This window comes from Lactuca saligna, chromosome 3 (assembly GCF_052625555.1).
Source record: "Lactuca saligna cultivar CGN05327 chromosome 3, ASM5262555v1, whole genome shotgun sequence".
NCBI classification, from domain to species: Eukaryota; Viridiplantae; Streptophyta; class Magnoliopsida; order Asterales; family Asteraceae; genus Lactuca; species Lactuca saligna.
Window position 1 is genome coordinate 87,895,134 of NC_136419.1, and position 11,276 is coordinate 87,906,409.

Here is an 11,276-nt window from a genome sequence, read left to right on the forward strand (position 1 = left end):
TCACCTCTTTCATATGTTCCAATGAAAAGTGATTTAGGTGCTTTTTTTTTCCCGAAGTGAAATGGCATGAAGTCTGCAGACCGCCTCTACAACCCTCTGTAGTAAAGAGGTAGACCAAACGGCTGCAACATGTAATAAAGAGTATGTTTGTTTTTTAACGTCTGCAGACTACTACAATAAGTTAAAGTAATGTGTGAAGAGGTTTGAAGCAGATGGTCTAGTGTTACGCCACGCAGCATACGTGCAACAATTTTTAAGTTTGAAGTCTTCTGAGAAACAAACAACTGCGAATGGCCAAGTGTTGCGCGTGTGCTACGCGACATAACAATAAGTGGTCAGAAGTGGTTTTTTAGAAAAAAAAAAACAAATAGCACCTTAGTCATCTTGCCCAACAAACAAGACAAGCATTCATCGTTTGGTTTTCGGTCAAACGATCCCAACACTCCATCCTTTTGGATTTGGATCATGTTTCTTTTTGTTGTGCCCAAGACGACAATGCCATATGCATGACTCGTCTAAACTATTAGAAGAACCAATATTATACACATTATTGCCTAATTCATTCACACAAATAATAGTTTCATACACACCATCATAAAGAAAAACTTTGAAAATAAATTCAAAATTAAAATAAACTAAAACAATACCATCTTTATTATCAAAACCATAACGATATCCTTGTATAAACAAATCATGAAAAGAAATTATGTTTCAAGTCACTTCTGGCGAGTAGAAACAATTATCCAAATTAACCCTAATACTATCAAACATAAGCTCATAAGTCCCAATCCTAGTAACGTTCGATCTTCGTTTGTTCCCTATGATTATGATTATGTTTAGTAGAAAGCACATCCTATATTAAGGACCAAAGAATTTGAAATACAAGTACTATTGATTTGAATATAATAGATACTAGAAGATACAACTGCTTTAGCCGTGAAATATTTTCCTTCTTCCAAGTATTTGGGCCAACTTCTTCTCTAATGACCTTTTTTAGCCCCAATGAAAGCACACGACTTCCTTTTGATCAACAACATGAGGGGTGTCGAAGTTGGGCTTTGGTTTTGTTCCACTAGGGTCACCATGAGGGAACTTCCCTTTCGATTTGGATGGGGTAAGGGCCTTTCTATTATTCCCTTTGCTTTGTTGGATATCAATGATAATGGAACTTTTAGATCTGTTGAAATGAGACTTCTTCATTCATGCTTCAGCTGTTTGCAATAGACTGTGAAGCTCAATCAATGTTGTCTTTGTATTGTTCAAATGACAGGTCTTTGTATTATTACATATATTCATTTTGAATACTACATATATTCTCACATGAGTATAATTTTATTTATGTTATTTACAAATGAATTACATACTTAGTACCTTAAACGTCTTTTTTCTATTTTTCTGATTTTCCAAAATAAATTTCAGTTATTCAGAAATAAATATCACATTAACAAAAAAAAAAGATATGTTTGTATGATTATTCTATTAACTATAAAAATAATTAGATATATATGAATAAATATATATTCTTATCTAATATATTGTTTTCTTTAATGTTATATATTTTGTACTTCTCAGTTTTATTGACAATTTTTACTTACATATGAATATTCCATATATTTACATGTGGGTGACATACTTGCTTGCTTTTTGAAACAAAGATGCATTGATTCTCATGTTAAGGCATATTCACTTATGAGTATTATGAGAAATATTCACTTATTAATATTAAGTGATAATTAAGTTTATGCATTTTATAAAATAGTTGGTGTGCAAATGAATCAGTTAATAAAGTTATGGTAAAAAATAAACAATTGAAGACAATAATTATAACTCAAAACAAATGCTATCAAAAATCGATGAATAATCAGTACATCGAGATCAAAAGTTTTACAACATTCTTCGGTTGGTTGGTTATGTTGATGATTTTTCGGTGAATGATGAATGTTAAGTAATGTTAGATCAATAAATATGGTTTATTTTTAGTGATTTTGCTTAATGTCAAATAAGCATGGCAAAAAAAACCCTATGTTATACCTAGTAGTAAGAAAGGAAATTTTTGGATGATGAACTGTTGCATTTTGAAGAAGAATCGAAAATTATTTGTGAAGATTTGATGTTTTTTTTTATACTGTCAATGATTTTTGATAAAAAAAAGTTGATGTTGATGAAGAATTAATTTCGTTGATGAAGAACATATAATATTGATGAAGAATATTGAAATGATCCACAAAATGAATAACAAACAAGGATGAGAATGATTCTTTAATCCTTAATCTTTTATTTTTTTCAATTCCTCTCTCTCTCTCTCTCTCTCTCTATATATATATATATATATATATATATATATATATATATATATATATATATATATATATATATATATATCTTTACTATTTTATAAAAGAAATCTAACTATTTCTAAAAATAGATTGATTATAATAATAATATTTTTTTAAGACGTCCAAATGATGAAGCTGATAGTACAACTAGCCATTAATAAAATAATATTAAATTTTAACCACATTTTGAATTCAAATATTTATCATCAAATCTCCTTATATTTCTCAGCAATTTGATATGGTTCCCTCAAATCCCGGATTCATTCAAATTTTGAACCCTTTTCGATATCCTTAAATTTAGCATGTTAATTTAAATATCCCTCCAATCGCAGATACCTCTTTGTTCCCTCGTCTGCTATAAAGCCCACCGTCTAAGAATAAAAAATGACTTCATCTCCCAAATAACACCATAGTTTGATTATTTTGTCTTCGACATGTACTTTCTTTTGTAACATAACATTTTTGTAGATGAAACATATCACCGAAAAAATTTACACACCCCGCCGCTTTGCGCGGGTACGCTGCTAGTATATATATATATATATATATATATATATATATATATATATATATATATATATATATATATATATATATATATAAAACAGAAACAGTTTTTCTTTTACGTCATATTTCATTCTAGTATATATATTCTATTAATTTACATGCGTTATTCTTATTTGTATGCTTTTATTCAAGCCGTTATTATGATTTACACATTTTATATATTTTCCCACCGTTATTATGCATTTATTCATATTTGTATGCTTTTCGATCACTTGCTAGATAGACAAATTCCATATAACAAGGGTAGCCAACTCCTAAGGTTTTTCAATTACTTTGTTAGATAGACAATTTAAGATATATGGGCTCCTCATGAATGTTTTGGCCACTTGAATCTTTCCAGCCTCGAACCAGATGTATAATATAAGGCCTACCACAAATGTATGGCGGCAGATGGTACTGTTGGAATCTTAAATCAAGATCTTAAAAAACAAAATGTAATTAAAATGCGGTGCAATGAATTTGTCTATTTAAAGACTTTTCTTCCAAATATTATTCTGCGACTATTCTATTACTCTTAAATGTACTTTTACTTTAGGGCATCCAGTTTTTTTTTTCATTAGCATAATTTGTTAATTTAAAAAGTTAAAAAAAATTCTTATAATAAACTCACATAAATGGTTTGTTCTTATATTTTCAAAACAAAAGGCCCAAACTTAGCTATGAGCTAAGATAAGAGAGGTACAAAAAACAATACATAGCAGTACAAAGGAACAAAACTTAGTTGAAAATTTGATTAAAAAATAACTTCTCTATTCTACCCAACTTAAATTCCCAAAATTACACCTATATTTATATCATTGGTAGGATTGTAGCATGATGGAGTCTGCGGTTTTAGTCGGTGAAGCACCAATCCTTTTCAAAAACTAAATCATTCCTTCTTACCCATATTTTCCGTAAAATAGTAAAAATGATTAAGTTAATCACCCGCCTTTTTCACAGGTATTTCGCCCATGAATTTACAAAGTGAATGAATTCCCATATTGTTGTGAATGTTTTGTTTTGAATATCACACCACCTCATAATCTAGTATTGTACGGGTTTTGTAAAATCACATTCGACAAGGATGTGATCTACCAATTCTGGTTTGTTATTACAAAATCTATAGTTGGTATCTTGGATAGATATACCCATGTAAGTAAGTTCATGCGCCACTGGGTTTCTACCCCTTGCAGCGATTCACACAAAACATCTAACTTTCATTGAGATAATTTTTTACCAGCATATACTAGGCTCTTTAGAATGAGTAAGTTTGGAGTCCAATAACTTTCTCATGATATTCATTGAGTAACTCCCATCAGTGATGTGGTTAAGTCGGAAGCCAATTGGTATGGAGGATCGGAATTACATGACTCAAAGAGAGTGTAGAAATCATGTAATTCCATTGATGCCCCCACCTCATTGGTGGGCCTGTGTTTCCATCTCTGATTAAATCCAGTATTAGAAGTAGGGTCCACCAGGATGCATTTTTTTTGACTAATGGATCACATTCCTAGTGGCTCAGTTACACACCACATGTTTTTCCAAAACAGAATGTTGATGTTTAAATCTATAATGAGAGAGAATAGGGATTTAGAATCGATTGTATAAGTGTCCGAGCTCTTTATTGCTTCGGCTACTTTACACCATACAATAGTTGAGTTTTCTTCTTCTTCTGGCCAAGCACAATACGTGTTGTTTCCCTAAGTTATGTATGTTGTTTACGACTAAAAACGGAAACGCTCTCCCCTTTCTCATAAGAAAACCACCGTACATATACAACACAAGGATCCAATCCAAAAAGGAAGTCCCTCAAATTAAGGGATACCTAAGCAATCATAATTATCTCTACATATACAAAGATTATATACAAATAAATACAAAATATCTTCGATATCTAACAAACTCCCGCAGTCGAAACGGGAGGTCCATGTATGTTGAGACTGGCTCAGAAATCTTCGAAAAGAACCAATGGTAACCCTTTGGTAAAAATATCTGAAATTTGATGTCTACATGGGATGTGTAGCACACAAACTTATCCTTTCGCCACCTTTTCTCTCACAAAATGTATGTCCAGTTCAATATGTTTCATCCGTTGATGTTGAAGCGGAAACCACATTGGTTATGCCCCTATATTCTACCTCTGTGCTGGCTCGAGACAAAATAGGTTGACGTTTATCGGACCATGATAGTAAGTTATTGCCAAGGTAAACACAATACCCGGAGGTGGACTGCCTTGTATCAGGACATCCTCATCAATCAGCATATGTGAATGAGACAAGAGATGAACAGGAGGAGGGATAAATGTGTAGACCAAACTCTAAAGTCCCTTGAACATATCTGAGAATGCGTTTTAAAGCATTCATGTGTTGATTACGAGGATCATGCATGACAAAGCATACTTATTGGACTGCATACGTGATATCAAGTCTAGTAAACGTTAGGTATTGAAGGGCTCCTGCCAAACTCCTATAATGGGAAGAATCAACATATGGAGGACTAGACGAGGCGTTAAGCTTGGGTTTGGTATCAACATGTGTAGCACCAGGTTTGCAAGTCGACATACCGACACTATCAATACCTAACACAGTTCTGATAGTCGTAAGCTTCACCACTGGACTAAATGTGTCCCCACAATCAATGCCAACTTGTGTTTTTTCATTGCCTATAAGACGTGCTTTACGCCTCTCAAATGAACCGTCCATAGACCTGATAATGCTAACATTTGGAGGTTGTGGTACAAGTTCCCACATCTTATTTTTCATAAGAGCATTAAACTCATCTTCCATTGCACGTTTCCAATTCACATCACGAAGGGCAATAACTGGATTGGTTGGTAAAGGTAAACGAGAGACCGAAGATGACATATTAAAGGGAATATTTTGTTTAAAAATTCCATGTTGACTTTATGTGATAGGTTGAGTAGATGGTGGAATTGGAGGTATGAGAGGGATTGCCTGAGGTGAATTAGGAGGTGTAGGAGATGGTGAAATTTGCGGGGTACACGCTAGCAGAGAGTTTGTAGGATGGAAAACACCAGGAGAAGATGAGACCATGTGTTCATCTTGAGATATATATGGAGAAATGTCATCATCCAAAAATAAATAAGAATTAGATGATGTTTTATGAAATGAAGAAAAAGGAAATTTGGTCTCATCACACATGACATGTCTATTGACAATTATTTTGTTTGTTGACATATCAAAACACTTATAGCCATGTTGTGAGACCAGATGTCCCAGAAATACACATAGTGAAGATCTGGGTTGGAGTTTGTGAAAGGTAGTAGACGGAAATAGAGGAAAACACAAGCAACCAAAAACCTTAAGTTCTAAATATGAGGGATCTTTTTGATAAAGGAATTTTAAGGGAGATTTATTATTTAGAAGTTTGGTTGGCAAAATACTGTGTAAATATTTGGCATGTTGCAAGGCATGAGGCCAAAACGATGGTGGAATAGAAGCATTTGTTAATAGAGTTCTCACCACATTATTTAGAGTTCTTAGTTTACGTTCTGTTTTTCCATTTTGTTGTGATGTATAAGGACACAAGAACATAAACATAATCCCATTTGTGTTGTAGAACTCCATAAACAAGGTGTTATTGAACTCAACCCGATTGTCACACCATAAGGATTTAATTTTGCAAGTTAATTGTGTTTCAACAAAGGCATGAAATTTTTTAAACACGGATAGGACTTCAGTTTTTTTGGCTAGAGGAAACAACCATGTGGAGTTAGTAAAATCATCTACCATCCCCAGGTAATATCGATGACCCATGGAACTCACAATAGGTGAAGTCCAAATATCAGTATGAATAATATCAAATGGCATAATAGTGTATGAAGTAGATGAAATAAATAATAAATTGACACTCTTCCAAGATTGACAAGAAGGACATAAAAGTTTATTATCAAGAGAGAATTACACTGAATGTCATTATTTGATCTAAGAAATTGAAAAACTGGAGCTCCTGGATGGCCTAAGCGAGCATGCCAGAGGCTTGGAGCGAAATCAGAAAAAGTAGAATTAGGAGAAGCTCTAGTGGTGACCGGATAGAGTTCCCCATGACTATCACAAATCATTAGTAGGACTCCCGTCTGTAATTCCTTCACAGAAAATCCCCAAGGGTCAAATTCAACAGACACATGATTATGATTGACAAATTTTCATACAGAAACAAGATTTTTTACAATTTGGGAAACATGGAGGACGTTTTTCAAAGTGAACTGAGAATGAGGATGTTTAAGACTAGAATGCCCATAACCATGAATTGAATTAACTTGCCATTACTAACAATGATATTTTGTTTTTTTCTCAAATTAAAATAAGATGTGAGAATACCTGTACCTGATGTCATGTGGGAGGAAGCTCCTGTATCCATAAACCAGTTAGGATATGGTGGATTCAATCCCAGAGTGTACATCACAGATTCAATGTCAGTGAGAGATAGAGGCTACGGAGAGTTTGATTGGGATGTACTAATAGCAGTGTATGCCTGTTGTGGCTTTGGACCTTGACTAACGACTCCTTTTTGTGAGCTACTGTTTGGTCTCAACATGGTGTAGTAGGGTATAAACACGAAGGAATTGATCATACATCAAAGTAATGGCCATTGTGGTTGACGACTCATCTATGAAGGGTACTGCAGGGAAAAGCCTCCACCTCTGTGATTGTTCCTTCCTTGTCCTCCACCTCTGTTTTTGGAGCATCCTCGACCACCCGCATTATTACCACCTTGCGAGGTATTTTGACGAACTTTCTGAGATCCTCCTGTTTCTTAATGAGACCCCTATTCGTTACCAATGGGATGTGTGTCATTCCCATCTTTGTAAATAGATGGTATGACAGTCGGGTTGATTTGGATTTTCTTAACTCCTGCTTCTTCAAGATATAACATAGATCTTGCCTGGTAGAATTGTGGGAGTGGATTAGTTTGTCTTAGAAGTGTGCCCACACGACTATATGCTTCAGTAAGGCCAGATACCATTTGCAGGACCAAACGATCGTTAGAGACAGGGGCACCTACATTTTTTAATTGATCAACCAAAATCTTGAGTCGTTGACAAATAAGCAGAAGCATTTGGAATATCTTCTGTAACTGTGTCAGAGAACTCTTGCTCTATCATGGCAACACGTGAGTGCTTGTTATCTTAGAAGATTTCACACAAGTGATTCCATGTCTCCATGGCAGTGGAAGCTAGTTCAAGAATTGTATGCAAAAAATCAGGAGAAATTGTATCATAAATGCATTGAAGAACTGTTGCATCTAGGGTTAGCAACAATTCTTTTTCTTCTTCAGTAGATGGCACCTTCTCTTTTACTTTTTCGATAATATGGTGGTAAACTTTAATGGAACAAGCATGTATTTTGAAAAGCTCTATCCATGTAGAGTACTGGACATTCTCCATTTCAAGAGTGATGGAGATATGGTTCTTAATATTAGAAACCATGAGTGTAGGATGAAGTTTTGAAGGCATCTTGGAAGGTGAGGCACAAGGAGAAGGGGATTCAGGTGATTCGCTTGTCCCCTTTAGAGAATATGGCTCTGATACCATGAATACGGGAACACTCTCACCTTTCTCATAAGAAAACCACTGTACATATACAACAAAAGGATCCAATCCAGAAAGGAAGTTCCTCAAATTAAGGGATACCTAATAAATCATAATTATATCTAAATATACAAAGATTATATACAAATAAATACAAAATATATTCGAATATCTAACAATGACACCAATCCATATTCATTTTTTAGACGCACCACTACTTTGTTAGGAGAACAAGTTTTTGAGCTTTCAGCGCACCGCAACCACCTCAATACCTCCCTCAGTCTTTGTAGAAACCACCTTTTACTGGTTTACCTTATATATGTTTTCTTCCTTTCGCAACCAGCCCATAAAAATTATATCTTATTCTTGTTGGATTAATGTCTAAGTCCATAACTATAATTGGTAAGACTTGACCCGACCCGGCATGGTCCATTTGGGTTGCATACCATCATGCACTTGGATAGACTATAATGAGAGAAATAAGACACTTATGGTTATTAATATATTATAAGTTCTAGTGTATTAATAATAAGAATAATAAGATTATTTAATTAGTATTGATCAAGAATTAATCTAGGATTAATTAAGTGATCAAAAGAAGACTAATTAAATATATGGGTTGATTGTGTAAATCATCCATACTTATATAGTGGGCTAATGCTCCATGGATAATCAAGTTGGGCTAAAACCCATAGGATGGTCCATGGATGCTCCATGGTGTATTTGAACCCATGCATCCAAGGAAATGGAAAGCCATGACAATTAAGGATTTACCCTAATTGTAACACTATATAAAGATCTTATTCTTGACAAAAATCGGCCACTAGTATTATTCTAGAGAGGGCTAGCCGATTTCATGAAGTGTAGAACTCTCTCAAGTTATTCTAAGTGTTTTGATGATTGTGATTCCATTTGAGGCTTCCACACTATTGGGGCTAGGCACTCAAGCTTCATGAAGACTTTCTACATCAAAGAGGTATGTATTCTATCTTGTTATATTCATGTTTTGTATGATAGATTAGGATAATACCTAGGGTATTCTTATTTGCATGTATAATAGAGAAAACATAGATCCAAGGTATTTAGGGTTGCATGTACACTTAGGAGTGTTAGAATGCTCAAAACCCAACAGTAGTATCAGAGCCTAGGCTTGTTTTCTTGTTATACTTGCAAATGGAGCTGAAAAATCGAGTTTTGATGCTGTCAGCCCAGCAGACTCGCCGAGTCCATGAAGGGACTCGACGAGTCCAAGGCAAAATGCATCCAACTCGCCGAGTTTTGTTCATGCACTCGACGAGTTGGACCCCAGACAGCATATTTTCAAGGTTTTTGGCTAGAAATGGACTAGGAACATTACCCTAAGTTGTTTTTGAACTTATAAACTTGTTTTTTAATGTGGTAATGTTCATGCTAATCCATTTTTAAAGATAATTGTCAATAGATTCATGTTTTGTATTAGTTTAAGGTTTAGACTAATTACATGAAGAAGTTTGATATGAATTATCTTGTTCTTATGAGTTGCTTAGATTAATAGAAAAGTTAATTGAAATAGTTTTTTTCAATCCATTTTAATCTAAGAGTTGAGTATAAAATGTGTTTGTGTAACTTGTCCTCAAATTACATGAAGAGTCACATTAAAGACTCATAAAACTCATAAAAATTGGTAATGGTTACAAAATGAAGAGTCTTGTGTCATTGAATTTTTTTTTTATGACTCCATAACTTGTCCTCAAGTTATGGAAATTCAAGAGTCACTTCATTAATAAATAAATAAATAAGTAAAGTGTAACATTAATTAATTCCATAAGTTATAAAAATAAAGAAAAGTTAATTCTTTTATTAGTTTAAAGTCTTCCATAAGTTATGGAACTTGAAGAGTTTTTTGGATTAAAACTACTTTAAACACATAAGTTATGGAATTAATTAGTTTTGAATAGTTTCAAAACTTGCCCTCAAGTTTTGGAATTTGAAAAGTTTTCACTTATGAATACTTTAATTCCAAGTTAGCCCTTAGAATTTTAAAAGAGTTAAAATTCAACACTTATACTATTTATAACATTAATGGTTAATTATTATATATATGTATAAGAACAAGTCGTTTTACCGTTAGTAGGCCTCATTCACGAAGCCGGTCTATAAGGTGGGTATAAGGTTGTTGCCTATAAAATGGCGACTTAATGGGTGTATACTCTCACCCACCGCTTGCTTGATCGGTGGAGGGTCGTTAGCCGAACGGGTAGGACAATGACTTTAAATTCTCCCTTCATTAAAAGTATTAATGATAAATACTAAAGTAACTAAAATCTTAATAATTCCCAATCTTAGTTACTTTAGGAAAAATGTGAATTTGGTGCTAGCCCATGGAATTCACACTTTGTACCTTACCAAGTCGTTGGTGGAGCGTGTGTGGTTAACCGGCACACTAACTTGGACTAGTAAGGACCACGAAGGGTGACTTAATGTTTGTCATAGATCAATGGAGCGTGTGTGGTTAACCGGCACATTGATTAGGTGATAATATTAAGGGTACCAAGTGAATTGGTATGGTTATTCACACCTTGTTTTGTGATCCTCGGCATCCCAGTCACAAAATTTGAGAGGGCACACTCGAGATTGAAACATGCCATTGAAAAGTTCAATGAATCTCAAAAGATCTAGGAATTTCAAATCCAATTAAAACCTAATAAATTATTTCGTTTATCTTGGTGGAAATTGGTGAATCGTCATTCACCTACCTTCAAATATTTTATAGCTTGGATTACGGCATCCCTCTTCTAAGTTATAAAATAGTTTGTTGGGTCCTAGCCTTAATATTTCATATTGGGTGTCATATTAAGGACTTT

The 11,276-nt window shown here is 34.0% G+C and overlaps 1 protein-coding gene across 1 annotated transcript; it reads right to left on the reverse strand.

Moving 5' to 3' along the window:
- Nucleotides 1-5,281: 5,281 nt before the first annotated feature.
- LOC145035754 (putative mitochondrial protein AtMg00820) lies at nt 5,282-5,746 on the reverse strand. Its single transcript, XM_078984255.1, has one exon. The coding sequence runs from the start codon at nt 5,744-5,746 to the stop codon at nt 5,282-5,284; it is 465 nt and encodes a 154-aa protein (XP_078840381.1).
- Nucleotides 5,747-11,276: the final 5,530 nt, after the last annotated feature.

Coding starts and splice junctions, on each gene's coding strand:
- LOC145035754 (XM_078984255.1), bottom strand. CDS start 5,746: ATGTCATCTTCGGTCTCTCGTTTACCTTTACCAACCAATCCAGTTATT.